The 25,388-nt window shown below is 40.9% G+C and overlaps 13 protein-coding genes across 13 annotated transcripts; 7 read left to right on the top strand and 6 right to left on the bottom strand.

Moving 5' to 3' along the window:
* Window positions 1-67: 67 nt before the first annotated feature.
* On the top strand, window positions 68-274 carry SS1G_09700 (predicted protein; the record flags this gene model as incomplete). Its single annotated transcript, XM_001589017.1, has 1 exon — window positions 68-274. One exon carries the CDS (start codon window positions 68-70, stop codon window positions 272-274), a length of 207 nt encoding a protein of 68 aa, XP_001589067.1.
* Window positions 275-1,482: 1,208 nt separating this feature from the next.
* Window positions 1,483-2,951, bottom strand: SS1G_09699 (predicted protein; the record flags this gene model as incomplete). Its single annotated transcript, XM_001589016.1, has 3 exons — window positions 1,483-1,490; window positions 1,564-1,592; window positions 2,143-2,951. 3 exons carry the CDS (start codon window positions 2,949-2,951, stop codon window positions 1,483-1,485), a joined length of 846 nt encoding a protein of 281 aa, XP_001589066.1.
* A 398-nt stretch (window positions 2,952-3,349) lies between these two features.
* On the bottom strand, window positions 3,350-4,201 carry SS1G_09698 (predicted protein; the record flags this gene model as incomplete). Its single annotated transcript, XM_001589015.1, has 3 exons — window positions 3,350-3,418; window positions 3,623-3,749; window positions 4,179-4,201. The coding sequence occupies 3 exons, from the start codon at window positions 4,199-4,201 to the stop codon at window positions 3,350-3,352; spliced, it is 219 nt and encodes a 72-aa protein (XP_001589065.1).
* Window positions 4,202-5,672: 1,471 nt separating this feature from the next.
* SS1G_09697 (hypothetical protein) lies at window positions 5,673-8,231 on the bottom strand (the record flags this gene model as incomplete). The annotated part of the gene is made up of 2 exons (XM_001589014.1): window positions 5,673-5,756; window positions 5,805-8,231. 2 exons carry the CDS (start codon window positions 8,229-8,231, stop codon window positions 5,673-5,675), a joined length of 2,511 nt encoding a protein of 836 aa, XP_001589064.1.
* A 1,147-nt stretch (window positions 8,232-9,378) lies between these two features.
* On the top strand, window positions 9,379-9,864 carry SS1G_09696 (hypothetical protein; the record flags this gene model as incomplete). The annotated part of the gene is made up of 1 exon (XM_001589013.1): window positions 9,379-9,864. One exon carries the CDS (start codon window positions 9,379-9,381, stop codon window positions 9,862-9,864), a length of 486 nt encoding a protein of 161 aa, XP_001589063.1.
* Window positions 9,865-11,243: 1,379 nt separating this feature from the next.
* SS1G_09695 (hypothetical protein) lies at window positions 11,244-12,345 on the top strand (the record flags this gene model as incomplete). Its single annotated transcript, XM_001589012.1, has 4 exons — window positions 11,244-11,409; window positions 11,468-11,549; window positions 11,600-12,143; window positions 12,196-12,345. The coding sequence occupies 4 exons, from the start codon at window positions 11,244-11,246 to the stop codon at window positions 12,343-12,345; spliced, it is 942 nt and encodes a 313-aa protein (XP_001589062.1).
* A 450-nt stretch (window positions 12,346-12,795) lies between these two features.
* SS1G_09694 (predicted protein) lies at window positions 12,796-13,191 on the bottom strand (the record flags this gene model as incomplete). The annotated part of the gene is made up of 2 exons (XM_001589011.1): window positions 12,796-13,068; window positions 13,174-13,191. 2 exons carry the CDS (start codon window positions 13,189-13,191, stop codon window positions 12,796-12,798), a joined length of 291 nt encoding a protein of 96 aa, XP_001589061.1.
* Window positions 13,192-13,792: 601 nt separating this feature from the next.
* On the top strand, window positions 13,793-14,251 carry SS1G_09693 (predicted protein; the record flags this gene model as incomplete). Its single annotated transcript, XM_001589010.1, has 1 exon — window positions 13,793-14,251. One exon carries the CDS (start codon window positions 13,793-13,795, stop codon window positions 14,249-14,251), a length of 459 nt encoding a protein of 152 aa, XP_001589060.1.
* A 1,008-nt stretch (window positions 14,252-15,259) lies between these two features.
* SS1G_09692 (predicted protein) lies at window positions 15,260-15,942 on the top strand (the record flags this gene model as incomplete). Its single annotated transcript, XM_001589009.1, has 4 exons — window positions 15,260-15,305; window positions 15,549-15,566; window positions 15,727-15,773; window positions 15,865-15,942. The coding sequence occupies 4 exons, from the start codon at window positions 15,260-15,262 to the stop codon at window positions 15,940-15,942; spliced, it is 189 nt and encodes a 62-aa protein (XP_001589059.1).
* A 1,038-nt stretch (window positions 15,943-16,980) lies between these two features.
* Window positions 16,981-17,884, bottom strand: SS1G_09691 (predicted protein; the record flags this gene model as incomplete). Its single annotated transcript, XM_001589008.1, has 2 exons — window positions 16,981-17,126; window positions 17,584-17,884. The coding sequence occupies 2 exons, from the start codon at window positions 17,882-17,884 to the stop codon at window positions 16,981-16,983; spliced, it is 447 nt and encodes a 148-aa protein (XP_001589058.1).
* Window positions 17,885-18,951: 1,067 nt separating this feature from the next.
* On the bottom strand, window positions 18,952-19,176 carry SS1G_09690 (predicted protein; the record flags this gene model as incomplete). Its single annotated transcript, XM_001589007.1, has 2 exons — window positions 18,952-19,064; window positions 19,113-19,176. 2 exons carry the CDS (start codon window positions 19,174-19,176, stop codon window positions 18,952-18,954), a joined length of 177 nt encoding a protein of 58 aa, XP_001589057.1.
* A 3,557-nt stretch (window positions 19,177-22,733) lies between these two features.
* SS1G_09689 (predicted protein) lies at window positions 22,734-23,009 on the top strand (the record flags this gene model as incomplete). The annotated part of the gene is made up of 2 exons (XM_001589006.1): window positions 22,734-22,776; window positions 22,873-23,009. The coding sequence occupies 2 exons, from the start codon at window positions 22,734-22,736 to the stop codon at window positions 23,007-23,009; spliced, it is 180 nt and encodes a 59-aa protein (XP_001589056.1).
* Window positions 23,010-23,589: 580 nt separating this feature from the next.
* SS1G_09688 (predicted protein) lies at window positions 23,590-24,784 on the top strand (the record flags this gene model as incomplete). The annotated part of the gene is made up of 4 exons (XM_001589005.1): window positions 23,590-23,593; window positions 23,957-24,058; window positions 24,340-24,415; window positions 24,712-24,784. The coding sequence occupies 4 exons, from the start codon at window positions 23,590-23,592 to the stop codon at window positions 24,782-24,784; spliced, it is 255 nt and encodes an 84-aa protein (XP_001589055.1).
* Window positions 24,785-25,388: the final 604 nt, after the last annotated feature.

Below are 25,388 nucleotides of genomic sequence, written 5' to 3'. Positions count from 1 at the left end.
GGTGTGGGGAGGTTGGATGGGTTGCTGGGGGTAGGGCGTGTAAGATGTTTTGGTTGTGGGGGGGTTGATGGCGTGGGGCGTTGATGGGGAGGAGGGGGGTGGAAGTGCGAATGGGGATAGGAATGCGGGGTGGGAGGGAGCTTGGGGGTTGAAGGAGAGAGATTCAGTGGGTGGGTTTTCATTGGGCAGGGAATGGGGAATGAGGGATATAGGGATTGTGGTGGGATGTTATACGGCGGTTTTGGTGTTGTTTTTGGGGGTGGCTGTTGTTTAGTTTGTTTGTTTGTTGGTTGGTTATGAGTTGATTAGATCAGGGGTAAGGGGGAGAAGAAGGGAAGAGGGGAAATATGGAAAGGAGAAAAGTAGTAGAAAATAAAATATCAATTTATAAGTTTAAAGTTTTCAAAGATGATATTTAGGTATAAAAGTCCTTGAATCCATAATACTCATTATATATTCAAAGGAATTTAAATATTTTTAATTCTAACCTCGTGTTACGAGGTTTGCCGTCTAGATCACGTGGAAGTGCTCTAGGCTCTCGAGGTGGTTTATAACTAGGCGTCAAGCAGGGACTTAAAGTAATGACAATAATGATATGCAATTCGTAACTAATAGTAGAGTATACTAAATGATTGATCTTGAGCACGAAGCTCTATACAAAGGAAATCCATCTTGATTATATAGACTTTCATGCCTATCGTTCCTTCGGTCCCTTCGATCCCTTTACCGAAGGGATCACATGACATCGTGCGTGGTCATATGATACGAGGCCAGAAGCCGTCGTAACACCTCGTCATCTATTATATATTTTAAAATAAATTTGTATAACATATAATTGTCACGATTCACCATTAGGATTAGTGTCCTGAGGCAAATAGGAGTATCACGTGATGGATAGACTGGTCTATCCAGTCTATCCAGGCTATCCAATAGCATTCAGAAGTATATAGTCAGAGTAGTTTCATAGTATATGAGCTTCGTGCTCAACTTATTTATCAATTAGTTTACCTACATTCTACTTGATCTAGTAACGACTTCACTTCCAAGTGAATACCAATGATAAAGCCTTAACCCATAACTACCAACCAGACGAAACCTCAGGCAGCCGCTGCCTCCAGTACAGAATCGTTACAATAATACCTAGCGTCTGATATAGTAGATATATAGAATTAAAATATCTATATTAATTAATCTTTACAATTCACTCTTATAAAATCATTCGATTATTAAAAAAATAAGTAAATATACAAACTTTACTTAGTTTATCTTTCATATATCAAAAGTATATTGTTACGTTGTAACATTATAACTATTATCACGTGTTATAGGATCACATGAATAGTCTTGTGAGGGAGCGAGGGAGCTGGGGAGCGAGATTCGAATCTCGCTCCCCAGCTCCATCGCTCCAATGCTGGAATACGAAGGTCTATATAATCAAGATGGATTCCCTTTGTATAGAGCTTCGTGCTCAAGATCAATCATTTAGTATACTGTACTATTAGTTACGAATTGCATTATTGTCATTACTTTAAGTCCCTGCTTGACGCCTAGTTATAAACCTACCTCGAGAGCCTAGAGCACTTCCACGTGATCTAGACGGCAAACCTCGTAACACATAAGAGGATAGAAATATATACGCATAAATTCTCAAGTAAATGAATAAATCCAAAAAAAATAAAAAAATAGTAATAGATTAGCATGTAATAAAAAATACACAGTGTAGATTCAGGTCTTGATTTTTTTTTTAATAAATCCCCTTTCGGTCAAAATCAGCATCATGTCACGTAGTAATATATATTCAGTAATTAAAGTTCATAAGTGTTTAGTTTTGTTAAGTATATTTGAAATTGTAAGATATAAAGAAATCGCGTGTTCTAAAACAGTGACAGTAGTACTAGCTACAGTAAGATCCAAAGAAATTGCATGTTCGAAAACCGTGAAAATAGTACCAGCCATTGTCTAGTAAGGAAATCAAACAAGAAAGGGTGACGAAAGAATGAAATAGGAAAATCCAAGACTATTGACAATGTGCTAGATTGACTAATTATCCATCATCGCACGTTCGCCTGAGTCAGAATCGTCACGATCATCTAGTGACTCCTCAGGTTCCGCAACTTATTGTTGTTCTCGTTATGCTCATACAGCCACCCGGTCATCTCTATGAGCAACTCTGTCATTATCCAATTTGCTTGTTCTGCTCGAATTGCTAGTTCCTGTCTTGCTCGGTTTCGTGCTTCGACAGCCACTTTGCAATCTGTTTGAGCCCATGCTTTAATCGCTTCCATCATTACTCTTCGTCTAAGCAACATCATAGCACCCGCGTCAATGATTTCTTCGCCTGGGGCATACGACATCATGCAACTAAGGTGGACGCAATCAATCACTCCCTGGGCATTGCGTGTCATTTTCACGCGGGTTCCTGCAGGTCGTCCGAGAAGTTCAACCTGCTGTACTTCTTCTATCTCTCTCTCGATGGCTCTGACATCTCCATCAGCCTCTCGAACCCTTGCAATAGCTTCTCCAACGTCAGCATCCAACTGATCAAGGTACTGCTCCGTAATAGGTTGTTCAGAAGGGAAAGACTGTGGCTCAGGCGTCATGAAAGATGTAAGAAATTCTGAGATTTGGTCGGGCCCTTGAATATCTTGAGGTGCTTGATTGTGCCCACGAAGTTCTGCTTTGCAAGCTGGACAATCGACGTTAGGTGACACTTTAAGAGATTCTTCAAGGCACTTCTGATGAAACACATGGTTGCAGTGGGTAATCACTAGCACTCCTTGCTCTTCTACGTCTCTGAGGGGCTCACGGCAGAGACCGCAGTCTTCATCATCACCAAGTGTGTGTGCGACTGGATCAAATGCTTCGGCTGCAATAAACCTCATGTGTTGTTGACCCATACCAGCCTCCCATTGATTTCCAATCATGACATCTCTCAAAAGACAAAGTGCCATATGAACCGCCAAGACTTGCTGAAGACATAAAATCGATTCCCTTTCGGCAGGTGATGGATTTTCGCCCCGGATTACGCGAAGCCAGAAATCAGGAATGAGTCGCCGATCGAGGATTTTAACTAACAAAATCACGCTTTCTTTAGGAAGTAAACCGAAAGGTATGCGGTTAGACAAGGGAAAATTGGGATTATGTCCATGGCCAGGTAGGTGTGGCAAATTTTGGGCTCGAATGCGTAATTCCTGGGTCTCAGCTTCAATATCCCAACTTCGATAACGTTCGGCCATCCAGTCAAGCATTGATTTCTCAGACCGATATTCAAGAGGCCAAGCGACTCTGGGATCAGGTAGCATGAAGCACTCACGACAAAAGCCGTTGATACTGAACGCACGCCTGTCAACTACCATGAACCCGCAGCGAGAACCATCTCCCTGACATGGACGGATGTGTGAAACTTGGTGGACACACTCTGTGTACCCAAAGGTTAGAGTGATACACATCTTGCAATAGGTATCCCTTGAGGCTTAAATAGATATTAAGTGTAGTAGTGTGTTAGGTTTCTGAAATCGTGATGAATGATTTAGGGGAGATCCTGGGAAAATTCTCGACTAGTTAAGCCAATTGCATGTTTACTGTTCACAACCTGAATTATGAACAGCTCCATCAATATTACAGAGAACATTGCTGCTATGGGGTTTCGGATGTTGCATTGATCCAATACATCAACGTGAGCCCAGACAAGGTCATTGTTCTCTCTAATGAGGAGAACAAAGATGACTCGATAGACCTCGATACTCGAGCTAAACCCATTTCAGAATTGAATTAAGTAAATAACGCCTTTGTTCTTTCTAAACCAAGAGAGGCCGCTGTAACTGCGCATTACCTTGAAGAAGAACCAGAAACAAAAGCTGATGCTTAACTTATCCTCCGATTCTTTTTACCCCTCTGATTCAGTCCAAGACCTGCTCCGTTGGCTGGCTAACTGTTAAAGGTACTCAGTAACCCTATATCCCGCAACTAGATCCGTATTAGGAATGGTGCTATTTCAACCCACCAAGACAGATACGGTACATCTCTTAATAGTGTCCAGCCGGATTTTATCTCCTAATCAAGGAACACCACAAAGAAATGTCCATTTCAGGAACTGAACTCAGTTCAATCCATGAGATTCTACTAATGATCAATCTCCTTAACGTTAATTAAAGGATCAATTTAATCGGATGAAATACGAGAAGTCACGCTTATGAGCCATTGCATTGAAGATAGGTAGGTTCCTGAATGAAGTAGATACGGAAGTCAGGAGTATCGCTGATTAATTTCATATCCCCTGCAATGCCAAAAAAAAACGGCTCCATCGCTTAACAGGATCTTATTGACCAATCGAAACATTAGGATTCCTTGAGTATTATCGAATATTTAATTTCAATTTAAAATATAAATTCTATTTAATATTATTTTCACTTTCAAATTGGAGTAGTATCAAGACATACTGATTGCAAATCAAATCTTTTTTTGGTATTCAAGGGGATACAACTATCCGCTAGCCACCTAGAAATTACAACAGGATTTAAAATATTTCCCACGTCTCAATCTAGTGCGACCAATAGTTTTGATGAAAATATGTATATAAATTAATTGTATATACAAAAGCCCGACAGGACATTTGAACTGTTCCGAACATATGAATCAATCCAAATATATAGAAAGCAAAAATGAACAGCATGCAGGATCTGCTTTCACTTAAAGTGCATGAACTACACTTTCGGCCACATACTACCGAGAAACTCAGGTGTTGCACGATGCAGAATCCATTATTTTGAAACATTTCATAGAACGTATGGATTAAACTGAAATCAGGCAGAGCAGCTGCAACGAACCAAAGTTAAAGAGACTAAACGGTCGCAGTAAGCCAGAATCATAACAGAAGATAATCAGTCATAAGAATGAATGAGGCACTTGCCGTCTTGAACTGCCACTAGATTGTCTCAACAAAATCAGAACGTTTAGGTGGCTCACGTGATGGCGATTATCGAAATTCAGGGGCAAAAACTTGACTTTTGTGGTAGATTAGTATGATACAATTCCCCTATCGTCCAGGTTTTCGTCTTCCTTGAGCCCCTTTCAGGAAAGGAAGGGGAGTGAAAGAGATAACTATTATCTAAGATAATTCATTTTACTCATCCTATCCGCCCATGTATGTTCGCAACCCAGTGCGCTCGCTATTCCTGGCCACTAAACGTGGTTCATTATCATCTTAGCCATCCCATCATAGTGATATCACGCAGTTGACAAATTGGTTAGTCAACAAAAAGCCCGTCATAAAGTGGGATATAAACTATCCATCCATCCGCTAATCTGCGATAAGAAACCATGCCGGGAAGAATTATGGACGCCGACCCAATGCAAATGCTGAGACTTTCCCCCAAATTTTAACCGGAACTCCTCCGGTTTTATCGTATCTTTATGTTTTGCAAACTGTAACGTTGACAGCTTTTCTCGGTTATAATCTTTCTAGAGATATTCCGTTGTGGCGTGAGTAGTGAAGTTGAAATGATGAAAGCATCTGTGATTAGAAGGTCGTTGAATGGTTTGAAGTAATAATACGTCGATAACTAATGGGTATCTCTGAAAAGCCGATTCGAAACGCAACGCGAAAACAAGAAAGGCGTCGTGACTCGCAGTGAAAATTTTGTGGTCGAATTTGAAAATAATGATCATTCAAATTACCCCATCATGCTGGTTTCATCATCTTCATCGTCGTCCCCTTGCTCTAAACTTTCGATGGCTTCTTTTATTTGTTGACTGGCCTATTTCTCGTCAGTAAAAGGTTTTGAGGTGAATATAATGGAATATACCTTAGGGTCTAGGTTTAGAGCGATGGTAAAATGTCGAACTGAAGCACCCTTCTGTTTGATACTCTTATACAGTCTACCCAGTAAGAAATGAACCATCGCCTCATCAGGAGCCAAATCTTTCAGGATCTTTAATTCCTCCAAAGCATCTTCCATGTTCCCCATTGTCATTAAGCATCGAGCTTTCTTGAAACGGGTCAAGGCCGATTTAGGATCCAACTCAATCGCCTTTTTGAAGTATGCTAGTGCCAGTGCCTTGTTCCCCTTCTTATCAACAACACTTCCCATAAGACCCAATAGCACGGCATTCGTTGGGTTGATTTTGGAAGCGGCTTCGAAGTGTATGAAAGCTTTATCGTAATTACCCATCTTCTCATATACTTTACCAACACCATAGTAGGCGTTATAGTGTCTCCTATCAACAGCCATTGCATGTCTGTATGAAGTAAGTGCCTTGTCATATTCTTCATTCATAACATGCTCATGACCCTGAAGAGTAAACGCATAAGCAAACTTAGGATTAAGTTGGGTAGCCCGCTTGAAACAACGTAAAGCTTGCTCATGATCTCGCATAAGTGACCAGGAATTTCCCAGCGCACACCAAGCCTCTGGTGATTGCCACGAAGAATCGACCAACTCATGCGCAAGAAAGGCTAGATCAGTCTCTTTTTTCAAATGCCAAAGAACGGTAGAATATATTTCCATATCCTGGAAGCGTGTTGGTGCTATTTGTCGAATCCGCCTGTATAAGAATTCTGCTTCAGCATATGATGCTTGTTCGTAATTAGCACGCCCCATCTGTGACAATACCCAAGGCGTGTCTTGCTGCTGAGTAGATAATGTAGAGAACGCTTCCAAAGCTTGACGAGACTGAAACCTGGCAAGTAAATAATAGCCAGTGCCGAACTTCTTAAACAAGTCGAGGAGCCATCTTATAGCCTCCTCCCGAGTTCCAGAGTCTGATTCGGATGACCTAGCACCAGAAGATTTTGTAGATACCGGCGCTCGGGATCTTATCTCTCCTTCCCGTTGGTCTAATTCCATGGATTCTTCCACTGGTTTTCGATTACCGCTGACCTGTCTGCCGGCGGTCGATGCTCCAACCGGTCGCATGATTTTTGATATCGGAGGTCGAGCCTTCTTTAATTCTCGCCCGGGCGCTGGCCCCACAGTCGCAAGGTTACTGGAAGGTTTGTTGCTTGTGGGGCGGAACTGGTTGATCAATCTGACACTCCTTCTCTGAGGTGCTCCAGGGTCTTCTGAGGGCTGTCGAGGTACTACCTGTCCCGATATGGTTCGCTTCCTTTCTCCACCCGGTGCCGTAACAGAGTTGTGGCGAGAATTGTGTCCTGCGCTACTGTCCTCTGAAATTTCAGCTGCCGCCTTTTGAAGTCGTTTCGATGTCATGGATCGACCCATCTTCGGAACGTCCATGCTAAAGTCCATACCGAGCCCCTGTAGGGTTCGGTTCCTGCGAGCTGGGGCTTGTGGAGGTTCCATGTTAATAGGAAAAGCTGATATCACACCAGGTTCTTTTCGACTGGGCACAATAGAATAATCGGGAGGGACACTAGGACCAGTCGGTGTTTCCATTGTATCAGAGCTGATGCTGCCATTTCCAGTCGCGGGAAGATTTGTAAGACTGGGATTGCTCTCAGCGAGCTTCGAGGATGCAGAGGTAGTAAGTGATCCAAAAAGGCCACCGGCGAATGATCGAGACGTGGAATTATTATTGAAAGGATCCACGGGTTCACTCTGGTAAGTTCGCGCGCTGGGACGGATCAGTTTGGGTTCCTCCACGAACATGGGTTCCATTGGCGCCTCTCTTTCTTGTGAATTCGTTTTCAGTATTGCCTCCATCTCTACACTCATCCTAAAAGTACTCGAAGCTCTAACGCTAGTGCCCATATCGCAAAGATTAGTAAAAGCATCCCACATGAATGGATTCAATTTCAGCGCATCTTCGAAATAGCTAATCGACTGTTTTTTGTCATCAAAAGCGCGATATAGCTTCCCCAGTAGACAACAGACTGCAGATGCGTCAGGATATGGATGTCGCGAGTATTCTGAATGTTTGCCAAATGAGTTTTGTGCCCCCCAGCAGCCTCTATTCTTTTCCAACGCCACGATCCCTTCTTTCAATTTTCCCAGTGCAAGGCATGCTTGTGCATAGATGTATGCACATCCAAGATTTCCCATCTTATTCCCTGGGCTCTTTACCACCTCGAAGGCGGAAGCATAATCGCCAAGTCGTAAATGGCATAATGACAGGAGGTAGGAGGATTCGGGGCCTTTGGGGGTATAAGCATGCAGCCGCTCTGCGAAGAACAGGGCATTATTGAGCAGGTTATTGTCAAGGTGATAGTAAATGAGTTGACACAGTTGGGTCGTGATACAAGGATTGATTGTTTCCTTCCTTGAGGGAGGCATTGTGCAGAGTCGTGAAGAGAGGAAGTAGATTGAAGTCACAGATTGTGTATTTGTTATGATATTCTCGCCATGAAGAAAACAGAGCCTCGAATAGTCCTTCAACTGTTACTGTTGCAAAATCGGTCCGTCGAAAAGGTTCCCTTTGTTAATCGTCTCGAGTTTGAACAAAAGAGGAAAATAAATAGCTCTCACGCGCGTTGCGTTATTTGCTTGATTTGATGAATGTAAGCTTTTTGTAGCTCCACGAAAGCTATCTTAGGATTGATGACATTAAAACTATCTCGTTGTATTGTTGTTGGAAAAGGCAGGTGGCAAAGAAGCAGATAGGAACTTTCGTGAATACGATCGTAAGGTCGTAATAAACAGAGTTGTTGCTGGTTACTATTTGCCAATGTAACGATGAAGGCGGCGAGACAAGGCAAGGCAGGTAGGAAAAAAGCTAACCAGGCGTTACTTGTAAAAAAGCAAAGGCTGAAAGAAAGCCTAATGACTTCGAATATCAAGTGAATAAGCTGGAGGAAGGAGAAGGAGGAAGCAGAATTGTACGAATTTTTGTCAAATAGAGAATAGAAGGAGGGGAAGGCTGAATACGGTCGCGAATGCAAATCTAAATGTGAATCCAGAATCCAAAGGTTTATTCTGGTAAAATAGTGATAGTCAAGTTATTCCTTGTGATTTGGCTTAATTTGGATAACATCAAACCCTTGCGCGCCCTCGACCTCTTCTATTTTCGTTCTGTTGTTGTCTGCTCGCAGCGGGAATGATTGGTTGCAGAGCATTCACCCAGCAACAATCGGATGGTTGGTGACATTTTGAATTAGTAAGCAAGGTACACAACAGAACACCGCTTCACAATATATTTTGTTCCTTGCAGACTCAGCCTTGTGAGGAAACTCAATCACTGCGCAAGACTCAACAACATCTCTTCTCAACTTTGTCACCTTCACCCGAATTGTTCTTTTCGAAGATCCAATCGTTGCAAAGATTCTCGTCAGGAAAACAGAACGATACTTAGTTTGCATTTTTATTCAGCGAGCATTACATTTAAGCAATCCTATTTTCCACTCATATAGAAGAAGCCAGATCCTAAAAGCATCAACTTATTCTTCTTTCTCAAGTTCGACGTCATCCTTTTACCTCACATATAATGGCACAGAAAGCAAAAAAGGACCGAGCCAAGGCCAATATCCAAGCCCTAAACTACCTTCACTATGGGACATTTCTCGTAAATGCCCTATTCTGCCTCTTCCATTTTCTGATCCGATCCCGAAATATGTGGGCATATGTGCTTCTCTCGCTTGCGCCATGGATTATCGAATGGTTCCTCGAACAAAATAGTCGTCCCAAGTTCGATCAAGCTGGCAAGATGGTGTCTGCAGGTGAAGATCTTGCCGCACCAGGATTGACAGAATATATGTTCGACATTATATGGATGCATTGGTTGTCATTGTTCGCCGTTATTATATTCGGCAATTGGGGATGGCTCATATTCTCAGTGGTGCCAATTTATGGACTTTACAAGGTGTTTGGTCTATGGTCTGGAGCCAAAGGCATGATGGGTGGTGGGCAGGGAGCACAAGCACCTGAAGAACAAATGCCCGCTGCGGGTAATAGAAGACAGAGAAGACAGTAAGATTTGCAAATTTGATGGTTTATGGCTCCAACCGAGGTCACACGAAATAGGAACTTTGTCATACTGGGTGGTATGAGTGTCGTACGTGAGTTCCATACAGATACATTTCCGTGTATATACATGATTCTATACCTTGTTTCCCGTCCAAAACTCAACATCATCCTTTTGGACATCTTTGATTAGGACATGAATATGCTCAAGGGCTCTTACACTCTGCAATGCGACCCAATTCTTGAACCACATTACTCTGTCATTGCCATCCAACCTATCAGCAAATGTTCTCTTCACAAAATCGCCGATGATTTTCCTGCTCTCATCCGTCACGTCTCCATTCTCATCGTCGGTGGCGATCGGTGTTTTTGACCACACTACGAAATGAGTAATATCCTTCGAGAGACCATATGGCCAATCATTTAGTAAAATCTTATAATCCGAGGGATTCTCAAAGGGAATTGGGGACACGTAGGTAAATGGCGGGGAACCCCATGGAAGTCGATGCTGGAGGATATAATTCATCATACTTCCATACTCCGCTTTAGTAGCTGCGGACCAGGACATATAGCGACGAAGATCAGAGGGCTTTCGTTTGAGGATTGACAGATTATTTGTAGCTTAATGGCAATTAGAAATATGATGAGCAGAATGTACAATGCCAGTGTTGAAACTCTCGAGAACCAATTCTCATCACACTAGTGATCCTTCGCATGTTCTCTGCTCTTGCAACCATATACTGTATAAAAGTGTAGCTCATTTAATCAACACAATCAGAAGTAGCTCACCTATGATCTCTTTCAACTCTTCCCAGTCGTGTAGATGAAATTCTTCATCTGTTTGTGACAAGACCCATCTATCTGTATCGGTAAGAGGGAATGGTGAATCCTCATGTTTACCGTCTATCTTGTCTCCATTCCGACAGACAGATTCCCCCATTGCTCAAAGTGGCTGAATCTTACTTTATGGAGTAATGGGTATTTGTTCAGCCCTGCCAATCTGATGAGGTTGTTGACAAGTTTCATCTACCGAAAAGGCTCACTGATGGCTTGGTGCTCTTAGCCCAGGATAACTTATCCTCATCGGGATAAAGTGTGAAGCGAGCTCCGACCTCCAGCAAAAAAATCAGATGACCTTGAGTTGTCAGCAACGAAGAACCCACAACACGGCACTTTATATTTCAATTGTCACCACCAATACCTTATCCTCTTAAGTTGGGTCTTCCGTAAGCAATATTCGACACCTCTCCGGACTCACGAGAAGTGTAACTCACAACTTCATAGCGTATATCGGGGTCTTCATTCAATTGAAATATTGAAGGAGCAACAAGTGCAAGGATCACAAACAAAGGCCCAACAATTTCTCGAGGTCTCACCAAATCTACCAAAATGAGTACAGCACCGGCAAATAAGTTCATGTCAAAAGCATATATTGATGGAATCTATATTCCATCTGGTCTTTTAATATTTGGATGCTTAATTGTCAAAAAAGATTGGCTTCCTTTTGCCGTTGCTCTTGCTGCTCTTCTTGGGGGATATAAGATTTGGGCAAGTCGTGAGTTTATTCTTACACACACCCCATTGATGAAATATTGAACTTACACTTCCTCTAGAAGAAATTCCAGTTCTCAAGCCAACTGTCTTTCAAGATTTCGAACTCAAGGAGAAGACTATCATTTCACACAATGTAGCAATGTCAGTTTCATTCTATCCCGCGTTAACTGCAGTTCCTAACATCCGCATAGCTACCGATTCAGTCTGCCAAAGCCTACCTCCATTCTCGGTCTTCCTATCGGTCAACACATCTCCATCTCCGCCGTCCTTCCTCAACCCGAAGGGGGAAACAAGGAAATCGTTCGATCCTACACGCCCGTCTCTGGCGATCACCAACCCGGATACTTCGACCTTCTCATTAAGTCCTACCCTACCGGAAACATTTCCAAATATATGGCTTCGCTCACTGTTGGTCAAACTATTAAAGTTCGTGGCCCAAAGGGTGCAATGGTATATACTCCCAATATGGTTCGTCATTTTGGTATGATTGCTGGTGGAACTGGTATCACGCCCATGTTACAGATTATCCGCGCGGTTATTAGAGGTAGAGCAACTGGAGATAAGACTGAAATCGATTTAATTTTCGCAAATGTTAACCCTGAGGATATCTTATTGAAAGATGATTTGGATGGTTTGGCCGCTCAGGACAAGGGATTCCGAGTTCACTACGTTTTGAACAATCCACCAGAGAAATGGGATGGAGGCGTTGGCTTTGTCACTCCTGAAATGATTACCGTAAGTCTTTAAGATTTGACCCACCAATGATATCAGAGCTAATGGCATACAGAATTGGCTTCCTAAGCCAGCGGACGATGTTAAGCTTTTGCTCTGCGGACCACCACCTATGATCAGTGCCATGAAGAAAGCCTCTGAAGGATTGGGCTTCAAAAAGGCAAAGCCAGTCAGCAAACTGGAAGATCAAGTCTTTGCTTTTTAAAGAATCCTTTCATCAATGTCTAGACGGAGATAGGACAGTCAAAATCGAATCCTGCGCGAACGTCTGCTAATGCAAGCAGAAATGGCAAGGTTTGAAAGATGAATAGCAAACTTAAAGCAAGATTGAGAAGAGAAATTATACATAGATCCCTTTATGACAAATTTTTTTTCTAAAAAAAAACTCTTCCCAGCTTCCAAGCTCCTACTGTTTACTCACCGACATGCAATATTATGGCTCATGTTAAGTGCCGTTGAAGAGACCACAGGCAGTACATGGTCTTGCTTACAAAATTGAAGCATGTACTCTGTGGTTTTGCTACAGGAGCAAGCCATGAGGGTACTCGCCCCTTCTTTTTGATTCTGTTACTCTATTTAGGCACCTCTACATACTATTGATAGCCTACCGGTGATTCTGGTCATATAGACCTGCATCCTCATTCCTATGTTCGCCTCAAGCGCACAAGTTAAAGCTGTTTCTATACATATCCCCTTCAAGTTGTTGGGGTGGCTTATTCCTGTTCCAATATAACTCCTCAGCGCCGAGGATACGGTCGTGGTCAAAAGTTACATGGCCTTGTCTTACCACGTGGGAAGAGCATGCCGGATTTGCCGCTCTAGGACTATAGGATGTTGCTATTACTGTAATTCTCCCAACTATTAAACGCTTGCTCCATAAATTGAGGCTATTTGTAGCAAACGTCAATCCTCCTTGTGGTGGGCCACTCTACTGCTTAGTGCCTGGTCAGTGCGAGGAACCGCATTCGCTTAGTCCCCACGCTCACGAAACCCCATCCTCATGCATGCAAGACATTTCCTGAGTGACGCAAACCTTTGATTTTTGCGGCATTGCATTTAACCCTAAAAACACGCCTTGTGACAAATGTTTCCTTACTTCCGCCGTCAAAAGAACCCCCTCTTGCTCAATAGTTGATATTTGGATGCTTCCACCTACATCCCACCTCTGAACACAGGTCAAATCGTCAAATCCTTAAGCGGTCGCTTACCTGGTGTCAGATTCCCCACTAAACCCTAAGAATGACCGGATTTTAAATATTACTTCCTGCTATAGTAAGCCGAGTTTAATTTTTGTATGGGATGGATCACTATGAAATTTCCAAGAAATAACACTACTGGAAACCTCGAGTTTGTCCGAAGGCCGACTATACTCACAAGCGCCTTATGAAGCCAAGGTCTCATGTCCATTTTCATTTCTTCTAGGTAGCAACAAAGATATAAAGGTCATCAAGCCACCTTGCAGATAACTCATATCGACAGTCATTTCCGCATCAGAACAACCAGCAATTAGCAGTGCCATCAATCAATCTTTCAATCTTTCCTTTGTTAAATCAATCATTTTTCAAGCCTTATAGCAAATCATACATTTACAATCATTTATAATATAAACTCTTACTTTTGTCAATCACTATCATAGTATCATCAATTTCAACATGCAATTCTCTACCCTTCTCATTTCAACTGCAGCCCTTCTCCCATCTGCCCTCGCTTGTTTAAACGTCAACATAACCTATACTCTCCAAACCGCCAGCAGCGAAAGCAACATCTATGCACAATTCCTAGACAACGGACGAGTAACCTGCTACTACAACCAACCCAACCCAGCCACCGGAGCTAAGATAGTTTACGCTCTCAACAACAACCCTAACAATGTCGCCGTCGTCAACGACACATATCAACAATGTGTAGCAGGATACTGGGCCACTTTCCAGGTCGATCTCTCGGATACTAAGGATAAGAAGGGCAATAATAAGATTGAGAGTTATAGCTATTTGGATCAACATGGTCAGGCTCAATCGTATACGGGAATTAGTCTCGGCTCGAGAATTACAACTGCGGCTGCGGGGAATAATCCTGAGGTTTGGACTTGGTTGGCTAATCCTTTTTGTTAAGTGTGGTTGGTGGTTGAGTGCCGGGGTGTGCAGCACCTTGGGGATAATTGTCTCTTGATGGGTGACGTTCGAGTGTCTAATTATTGGCGTGTTAGATTTTTAGAATGAAGGATATTGGGATCAAATGTGGGATGGGAGTTGTTGGAATGGGGAACAGTAGATGCGGTGCTCATGGGAAAGAATAGGAGCAGGTCTCAAAAGATCGAGAGTTGATTTCTTGTCTTTACTTTTTCCTTTGTTGGTCATTTTTGTGTTGTCTTGTCTTTTGCTTTTTGGTTGGGCTGTATGGGATGGATAGATAGATAGAAACATAGATAGAATGACAATAGAGATATGGGCACACACTTATCTTTTTATTTATGGTTATGTTTTGGTATATTGTAGGAATTAGTTGGAAATCAATCAATTGGTTTTGTCTCTTGGTTTTGACTTTTTACTTTCGGTTGGTGATGATAATATATTGGTGATTGTGGTGATTTTGTAGGAGGGTTTGATGTGGGGTTATCGTGATGGATGAGTTGATGAATTGTTGAAGTGTGGAAATTGTAACTTACAATGTAAGATTACTTCTCACCGTGGAATTTATTAGCTATATTTGTCTCTTTCGTGAAAGACATACATTGTGTTGGAGCGAACTCACTGTTATCGATCAAATATCTCAATAATTTTCTCTATCCCACAGATGCTTCAAATACCCCAGAGAAACTAATAGATGGGCCATCTAGAAGTTTTCTTGGCTTTTATCGATTTCCGCCGTTCATGAATTCAATATCCATCCAATTAATATCATCCAATAATTACTATTTCTCTCCATTATATTTTTACAAAAGTGTTTTTCTTTCGGTTTGATATATCACTTCTCGCGCCATATATACTCCATCGCTTCCATTGATCACGAACTTTCTATATATATATACAGGTATATTGTAAACATAAACGACCAAACATAACGTTGAATGTACTCATGCATTGATTAATACTTTCGTGTAAACGTGTTTAGAGAGCAACATGAGTTGGGAAGAATTAGATCACAAAAAGATTGACCACGCTGGTAGTAAGTTGTGGATAAAAAATGAGGTACTACTAGATGAAGGTTATATTTATAATTGACGTCATCCACGTTCGGCAACACTAAATAAGCTAAGACCACATCTAGTGCTAGGCTAGTGCGAGGGTCACTTTCGAATAAAATCTGTCAATCTGCCAAACTATAAAAAAAAACCTTTGCACTTCTTTAATCTCTACTTCTTCATCAAATATCCATAATTTTTCGAAAGCTAAAACATATTATTCGCAGATGCTCGGTCTGTTCCTGGTAAGAATATCGCTATCCCATGATTAGCTGACGATTCCAATAATACGAAGTCTGCTATTCCAGGCGAAGAATGGCTATTTCTCAGGTAATCAAAAGGTGGAGTTCATGTCTATTCCTGTGTTTACATTGATTGTCACTAGATAGGATATTGTTTCTATAGCTTGGTTCTGTAAGATGGAAACTTTCATGCGCAGGATCTATGTACTTGTGAGCAAAATAGTTGAAGTGAATGAGAGTAACGGTCGACTCTAAGTCGTAGTATAATCAAAAGTAGGAAACAGAAATCGCATAAATGCAGTGTTACCGTATGGTTGAGACTATTGGGATAAGAAAGAATTTAAGGACTAACTGGCGTATGATGACTGCAAAATCCTAGATTTCTCCACGAATATTCAAATAACAACTAGCAATTAAAAGACAGGAAATCTCAGGAATTATTTAAACATTCACAGATAAATTAAAATTACTTTTTCTGAACAGTAATCCACATCTAGACGTCTAATCCTACACGGACATTCAATTTTAGACAAATTTCACAGCTACTTGAGAATACTCAATCCGTTTTACATGATAATTACTTGAGCAAGTAAGGAATCTAACATCCTCGATCTATTCGCCCGAAATTAGGTCTTCTCAGCATGCGATTAAACATATCCATACCCAGTTCATCAATTTCCAACTTCGCTCAGATGAACATAGGGTCTTTTCTTTTTGAACCGCTTTCCTATCAGAAGAAATGATCATTAAGAACCCGAAATAAACCATCCTCGGGTCAATTATTTATAATTTGAGCCAATAGAAGAACTCTGGAGTTTATTTATTACATATTGTAAAAAATATAGATCGAGATATAGATATGCGCTTCACGCGTAACAAGAAAACACTCACGTGCTACCAATATCATATGACTGACTAGTGAGGATTAGCAAGCTCAGTACTGATCCTACTGATCAGCTAGAACACGAAGGTCTTATATTATCAAGATGGATTTCCTTTGTATAGAGCTTCGTGCTCAAGATCAATCATTTAGTATACTCTACTATTAGTTACGAATTGCATTATTGTCATTACTTTAAGTCCCTGCTTGACGCCTAGTTATAAACCACCTCGAGAGCCTAGAGCACTTCCACGTGATCTAGACGGCAAACTTCGTAACACTTTATACAAATACGAATTTGGATGAATTACTTTGATTTTCTATAGAAATAATAAAGATCTGAAAAAGTGAAAAATTATCAATTTTGATGTGATTTCGCTTATTGTACTATGAGTAGTTTTCAGGACTCCTAGATAGAAAAAGGCAATGGTTGTAAAATGTCGGCACTAATTGCTCAACGAAAAGTGTTAAATAATACGACTGATGGCACTTCAGGTAGAAGTTGTGGATCCTAGAGAATGCATAATCTCTTTCCGATCAATCTCCGCCAATAAAAAGTTTCCGCCGCCGGCGTAAGATACTTCTCTCCAGAACCTTGACACTTCTCTCCGCAATATCTTCCAGCTGATCCTTCCCCATCGTTTTAAGTGTTGCGCGAGTGTCTGAGGAAGGGGATTGATGGACTATACAGAGAAAGGAAGCCAGAAGGGTGGTATCTAAAATAGAGTGTGGATTTGACAGAATAGAATGTTATGACTGTTCGTTAAGTTGTAAATTATATTATTATTTGGAAATAAGGTATTTCAATCTCTAGGGAGTTTATGTTTGTATTTATGTTGTGTATAGAAAATAGAGGAATGGTAATAAATTGGAATTAATGAAAAGTAGCATGTGACAAATTACATAAGATAAGATTTTGACGAACTGTGTAATATTAGTGATCTCCCTCTATAATCAGGTTCTTAAAATCCTTGGTGAAGTTATCGGATGTTTTCGTTCGTTTTGGTTATGATATAGAGAGAACGGGGGTTAAATTTGGTGAATCGCCTGTAGAATCATTATGGAATGTTACAGCTAAATTTGAGGCTATGTTGGCATCAATTGCCGCGCATGAATCAGCAAGTCATCGGGTTGAATTACTTGAAGCTGTTGAGATTTTTCTGGAAAGGCAGAAGCACTCCTCGGCTTGGAATTGAGCATTCCCCCCAGCTCTCCTCACAAGAAAATCCCCAGGTACATATGCAAGAGAGAAAGTTGCAGCTGCCACTCGTGTATGGGTTATAGACTGTGTAAATCTCGGAAAATATCTCAGTATCCCAGGGTGTATATCATGAAAGTGGGAATATATGCATTCCAAGAGTTCGTGGCTTTTCTTGGTGCTACACATAAATGTGCTACAACTTGACGGAAAGCCCCCCGCGGCCTTAGTTATTGTAGGCATGTCTATACCTATTAGTTGCGGATTCGGAAAACGACCCAGTCATTCCCAATGAAACTATTGGCATTTCCCTGCAATGCGAGCTTGCCGCTTTATGGTACCGTTTTCCCCTCGAAATGGGGTTACTAGAAAATATTGATTGACTACCAAAACAGTGCCCTGAAAGACGCCGTTATAAGAAGAAAGAATCACTGCAATAGAAACAACATCTAACACATTGTTCAAGACCCAAACTTTAATTTTTTCTAGTTCCTCAGCTCAGTCATGAGTAGGTAAAAAGTTCAAAATGATCTTGATTATGATTCAATGCATTGTACTAATAATTCTCATCTACTAGATTTGGACCAAACTCTAACCGTGATTTTCGGAATCGCATCTCTCGTTGTACTCATCATCACCGCAATACTTTTGCGTCAGCGCTACTCAATTGAAGACCCAGGGCGTAAGTAGTTGCATTTATATGTTTTTGAATTCTCCATCTTCTGGAGAGTCTAAATCTGTGAATTTCATGTTCCCCAAAATTTTCTACCCCATATTTCGTGTCTTGGTACAAGCAAGCTGTTGCGCGGAAAATTATTGATTCTTCAGCAAAATCAAAATTAGTGGAAACAATGCTAACCTACCTTTATTAGGAGACCTTGAGAAACGTGCACATCCTGCCCTCCACGAATACATAATGATGGGTGAGATTCACTCGGTGCACCGCTGGCATACACAATGAGAATAAACTGAGCGGCCGGGGCCAAGGACGAAGACGAGGAGGACCTGGAGTTTGACGAATGGCATGCGAATTTTGGCATGGAGTTGGAATATATAAAGGGCGCAAGGATATCTGTGGGTTTGAATACTGAAGTCCATGCTATAATATACTGCAATTTTATCGAATACAGCATTTTAGCCATTGTCGTAATGAGAATGAAGTGCCATTGTACCATCACGTGATTTATACGGATGTCTCCAGGCTGAAGTTGATCAAAGAGTGCAACGAAGTCCAAACGATGATATATAGTTAGATCAAAAAAAAGTTGTTTTAAACTAAAAAGTCCATTACAACGCAAAGTTGCTTAGACTTATTGGCGTACGGAATACGGCGTGCTTATCGATGACCAACCTCCAAGCATGGCCACGGCCATGAAGCTGGCGAGCATCTTTTGCGTCTCTCTAACCCGTGTTGAAAAGAATGCTAATCATATAGTTAGCCCCATTCATCCTAGAAGCAATACACTTGTACTGTTGAAGTCTAAACCGTCGCACATAAGAACGCCGTCAGGGCCAGCCGGGGTGGCACAGAACATATTGCGGGGCAGTAGAATGCTGCAGAACTTGAGAGGTCGTGCCCTCACGACCCCGCCTTATTATAGTCGAATATGTTGAATGAGATTGAAGAACATAGGATATATGTTACCCTTGAGATGAAAACGATAGCTCGTCGGTGTTTTGGTGACGATGTGGCCTGCATCGCGTCTCCTTCTCTCGCATGGTACTTTCGAATAACATCCATCGAAACCATGTTCAAGACAGCTAGTGCCAACTTCCAAGTCCAACGATTGTTCAGAGATATACTAGAAAACTCACCTTTGCAAGTTTTGAAGCTCTCGGCTTTGTGTTGTTGTGTCGTCGTAGAGAATTGTTGTGGTGAAGTCACAAAATGAAGTGGAGAAACTAAGAAATTGAAGTTTTGAAGCGAGGTTTAGCCACATGTGGCTAATGAGCAGCCACTTTTGAGCTTCGCCAATTTTCTAGACATACAAGTAGCGGACTTCAAAACGGGGAAGTATTACAGTAATATGTCTGGAATTTTGGAGATATACTCATATACGAAGTTAGTTTGGCATTATAAGTTCAGAACGAATACAGCCTGCTCAGACAGTCCATTTTCAGTCCGTACAATTTGTCTCTCGGATTGTTCCTGGTCGCCTGTGCACGTGCACACGATGAAGATTAGTCGCATACATCAAGGATTACGTATTACGTAGTAACAGTCAACCTGTCCATATGAGCTCAGACCCCGTGGAAAAGCAAACCGATTCGCATACAAAATTGTATGGTAATTGGTTCGTAGAGTCTCTCCACCTTCAGCAAGCACAGACATATGTTCTGATTGAAATCACGTGATGGATCTAAGGATCTAGAGGATCTAGGGGATCTAGATAATTAAACTCTAGATCCAGTAGATCCAAGGGATCCAAAGGAATACAGTAGAATATGAAGTTCTATATAAGGGATAGGTTTTCATTTGTAGAGCTTCGTGCTCAAGATCAATCATTTAGTATACTCTACTATTAGTTACGAATTGCATTATTGTCACACTCAAGAATACTGGGTAAAGTATCTTGTATTAGAAAATACTAAGCTAAGGAGAAAAGAAGAAGGAAAACAAGAGTAGCGAGTTTTCCTGTGATTAAATACAAACGGGGCATGCCACGTGACCCGAAGGTGTGAGGCGTCACAATTATTGTCATTACTTTAAAGTCCCTGCTTGACGCCTAGTTATAAACAAACCACCTCGAGAGCCTAGAGCACTTCCACGTGATCTAGACGGCAAACCTCGTAACATGAAATTATAAAAGATTTATTTAATTTATTTAAAATATTCAAGGTTTTATTAAAAGTCACCTGATATCGAAATGATATTTATATAAATTATAGAAATGTTTTATAAAATTATAAATACTAATTGAGAAGAAGGATTAATTAAAGAGAGCTACTATCTTTCGATGGGTGGTGGTAGGTTGTAGGTGGCTCGGTGTCGAGTGGGCGGATTTGATAGTATGATTAATATCAAAAATAGAACCCTTCATCTAGACTTGTAGCCAGGAATACCAAGAATCTGTAACGAGCGGAAGATGAAACGAAGAAGTATGTTGTGACTGGAATCTCGGTGTCCCGCGTACCTTTTTCATCAGCCTTACTCTGTATAGCGGTGTGGAAATTTCGATGCTAGTATATATTACTTACTTACCTACCTACAAATAATAGGAGTACCCCTGAACCAAAGATCACAATCCTCCAAGCTTTTTCCGAAAAGGTTTTAGACTTTTCAATAAAAATAATAAATAATAATATTGATATAAATAATAATAATAATAATACACTTTTTTCAACGATGAATTAGAATTTCGAAAATTTCGAAACACCAAACTCAAAAAGAGAGGACCCACGTCTTTCATGATGTAATAACGCACAGGATCAATCAAAGCCACTCAATTCATTCTCCATTCTTCCCACAAGCAACAAGCAACAAGCAACAAGCATCAAGCATCAAGCATCAAGCATCAAGCATCAAGCCTCAAGCCATCTAAAAGATATTATCTTTAAGCATTACTTCCCTTCTACTTCCTGTATCTTTCCTTACTATCCTTAAATCAGATAAGGAGTATCCTGACCTTAAAAAGATCAATTATCATCTTTACCTCTTGTAGTAATTAAGGAAACATACCAATAAGGCAGATGGAACCGTCAATCTTTTTTTTGGAAACGTTGGGATTTCGCTTATTACGGGCTCAACAATATGACTAATGATTCAAGAAACATCAATGCTATACATACCGATATAAGAATCCCTATATATCCCTTCGAAACTTATAGCTCACAAGTATCAAAGTATCATGAGATTTTCCCCGCCCATCATCATTTCCATTTTCGGCATATTAAGACATTTGGAAGGATCAGATCAACATTGGAAAAAGAAGGGTATATGTTATATATGAAATTGATATGCGATGTTATGCCAAGGGATAATGGCTTTTCGGAAGTGCTCCCATATCCTTCCAATCCAAGTTTTATCTCCAAATTCTCATCAGATCGACTTTTCAAAATGTTCAAAGTTGAAATGTGAAAAGAAAGAGAAAGTATAGTCAATATATCTATCTATATATTGTATATATACTGTATATATACCTATAAACTTTGTACAACGTTCAAGCACCTAAACCATCCAAAGGATTTCCCAAAATGAAAAGAGCATAACAATTTGATTCAGGTTTTTTCGCTGTCAGTTGCCAACCCCTCCTTCTTAACCCTTGTCTTTTCCAAACCTCGGAACATTTCATTATCCAAGCTCAAAATGCTCATCAAACAAAACTCTGCATGCTTCGTACCTAGGATGTTCCGTCTTTTTTTCCCTCACTATGCGGACCCCCCTGGTAATATTTCCGTGTAAAACTCTTCTCTACAAAGTAGAGATTCTACCCAAGGTGAGGAATAACCCTATATGATTGGGAGAATGAAGTCTAATGTTTTGTCGTCTACTTTCCCCTTCCAAGGAAATACGGGGGCGCTGTCTCCACCTACTTCTTTCCTTGTGAACGTTTTGGAACAGGGGCACGGAATCAATGAAGAAGTTGCTTTTCTTGTTACTTACAGAGAAAAGTGATGTGGCTATAGGGCCTTACACGGTGTTAGCAGTATAGTATGCCGTGATTCGAGCTTTCGGATCGAACCCTGAAAATCAGTGCTCAATTAGGCTTCAAAAAATATATTCCAATCTTGTAGTTTTATTCGATTAGGATTAGAATTTAATAGAATTTATTATACATTAATAATTCTAATAGATTCGCTAATTAGCGTTAGTTAGGTAATCTGGGTGTAAAGTTACAGGCCCTCTATAGTGCTAACAGCCTGTAAGACCCTATTGTCGCATCCATTCTCGAGGCGTCCTCCGTACTAGCTCTATCTTATATGATTGGAGGAATGATGAAAGTGAATAGTTTAGTTATTCATTTTTGGTTTGAAAGCAGCTACACTACAAAATCATTATCCAAGTGCATTTTTCCTTATTGTCTAAAATCTATGGAAAGCGTATAGTTCAGCCATTCATTTTCCATCGAAAATTAAATTAGTGTCTCACAAGATGAAAAGTTCTGGCTCTTTTCATTGTGGCGTAGATGGAGGTTGTTAGTACTCCGTAGTCTGGGTTCTGTGGACAGGGACGGTTATCCGGAATGGTTCTTTACCCGATAGCAACCTAAGAAAACTTTATTTTGCACCAGCGAGCGTCGATGAGCGGGATGACACCCCAAAGATCCTTTGCATATGGCGCAGTAACGTCCGTGATATCCCTGCAACTCAGCATGAAGAGAGCATGGATAGTCCTTTTTTGGAAATCCATCATGCCATGACGCCGTAGTCAGTTAGTAGTTACATCGTATTGCTTGCCTCACCGCTTTGATTTTGTAACCAATCAAACTATTCTGCCTACACAAATCATTTTTCGGTTCCTGATCAGTGGGCTCTCTGTAAGTCACAGCTGTCAAGTTCCTTCGTCCGAGCCCATTTTCAATGCACGGCAGAATATTTATCGTAGCTCTAGCGAAGAATCTTGCTATTTGATTGGATTGATTAAAATGCCAAAATTTGGGGTTTTTTTGAAGATTGTGCTTACGACCCTTGAAAAGAAAGCTTTAGCATCAACCTCAACGCGTGGGTGTACCTCCTCCCGAAGTATATAATACAACAACAACCCCCCCTCCTACAAATAAAGAATTCAGTCATCTTACACTTAAAATACAAACTCATTCTTTTCACTTCTTTTGTCACTGAGTTTACGCCGAAATACGAAGACAACCTCCCGTTTATATACAAGGCATTCAGTCATCCTACCACTTAACCTTAAATCGCAGGCGCAAGGCGCCATTGCGCGTCCGAGTACAGGTCAATACCTCTCGGCAAGCCAGAACATTTACTCCAGTATTATCGAAACCGATACAATGAGTGAGTTTAATCTTATCCATCTTATCATTTTTGTCCATCCTATTTATTCTATTCTAAACTATCTCATACTATCCTGTTCTATACTATTCCATATTTCCACACTATCTGATACTATCTCATCCTAATCCATATTATCCTATCCCATCCTATGTACCCTATTCTATACTATCTCATACTGTCCTATGATATTCCATCTTATTCCATCCAATCCCATCCTATCTATCCAATCCCATACTATCCAACCTCAGACTATCCAGCCTTATTCTATCCCATCCTATCCTATACTATCCAGCCTTATCCCATCTCATCCCCTCCCATCCCATCGCAAAACCAACCAATCAGACTAACTCAACAACTAATTAGTATCCATCTCAGACAGCCTAACCATCATATTCGGTTGCTTATCCCTCCTCTTAACTTACGTCACCGCCGCATACTTCAATGGTCGTACTCCCAGCATCTACAGTACGTATCATTCATGTAACGGCGACAATATCCCAATCCAACCCTTCCATTACAACCCTCCCAAACCTTCAAACATCCAAACCTCATAAACTAACGTCCAACCCCCAAACTTCAAGTAGATATCGAGCAAAATCCGCACATAGACCATAACACGCGCGAAGATATGATGATGGAAGAGATTCATTTGCGACGCTGGCGTTCATTGCGTGAATGACATGATGAAGACGTGACGGGAAGTGTCAAACAAAGCTTCTAATTCTCGGATCAGGGAGCACGTTTAGAAACTGGGGTTGAAATAATGTTGTCCGGAAGGAATGAGAGATGTGAGAGATTCAATGAGAGGAATGGGATGAAACCGTACACTTGCCGAACTTCGCCTTGGACATTTTCCTCAAGAGCAGAAACTCGGCAACTACCCGAATTAGACAAGAAAATGTTGCCACTCCACCAGCTTCAAGTTTGGTACACCTAATGTCGAAAAAAAAGAAAAGGAGAGAACTGGAAGGAGAATTGTATTCTAATATGTAAATTTTAATAAAGCTTTGAATAGAGGGACTACACATAAATAATAAAATCCCACCACCCCGAGTACCCTCCACTCAGAAGTCCTACAGCGAAGTAATAACTAACTAACATAGGTACTTTCAGTCTAGTCTCGGGGCCGAGCCGAAAAACTCACCAAACAACCAAACAACCAAACAACCGAACCGAAGAACCACCGAATAACCGAATTAAAACCTCAAGACCACTAGACACATTACATCACTGCCTATAAAACTAATCCTAAAACTCTAAAATCCCAAAGAAACATAAAAAGAAAAAGCCACAAACACACAACATAATAAATCAACTACAATCCTCAATCCCAAAAAGACCTGAGCTTCAACTTTAAAGCTTATAACCTCAAATCCCAAATCTCAAACCTCGAATCTTCACATCACCAAAACAATAGAGCTTTCCCAACTACAGGAAACCTTCAAACAACCTTCATAAAGCATATTTCTATTTGACGACATACATGAACCGTTTCTCATCACTTATTTTTTTTTAATTCATTCCCATTCATACCCAGCCAGAGTTCGTTCTTTGACATTTATGCATGCATTCATTCATTCATCAACCGCATTTCCGCCTCGTCTACCGTCAGCCTCCCACCAACCAAGTCAAAAAAAAAATCAAAAAAAATCCATATTTACTCCATTCCATTGCATGCATTCGGATATCTTTCACTCTCCCCACCACCTCACTCCATCAACCATATGCTAAGAGCCAAAAGTAGAAATGTCGTAACAGCATATTCAGTTCATGTCTAGTAACATCATATTTGCAA

This window comes from Sclerotinia sclerotiorum, genomic scaffold (assembly GCF_000146945.2).
Source record: "Sclerotinia sclerotiorum 1980 UF-70 scaffold_14 genomic scaffold, whole genome shotgun sequence".
NCBI classification, from domain to species: domain Eukaryota; kingdom Fungi; phylum Ascomycota; class Leotiomycetes; order Helotiales; family Sclerotiniaceae; genus Sclerotinia; species Sclerotinia sclerotiorum.
This window is presented reverse-complemented; position numbering and strand designations above follow the sequence as displayed.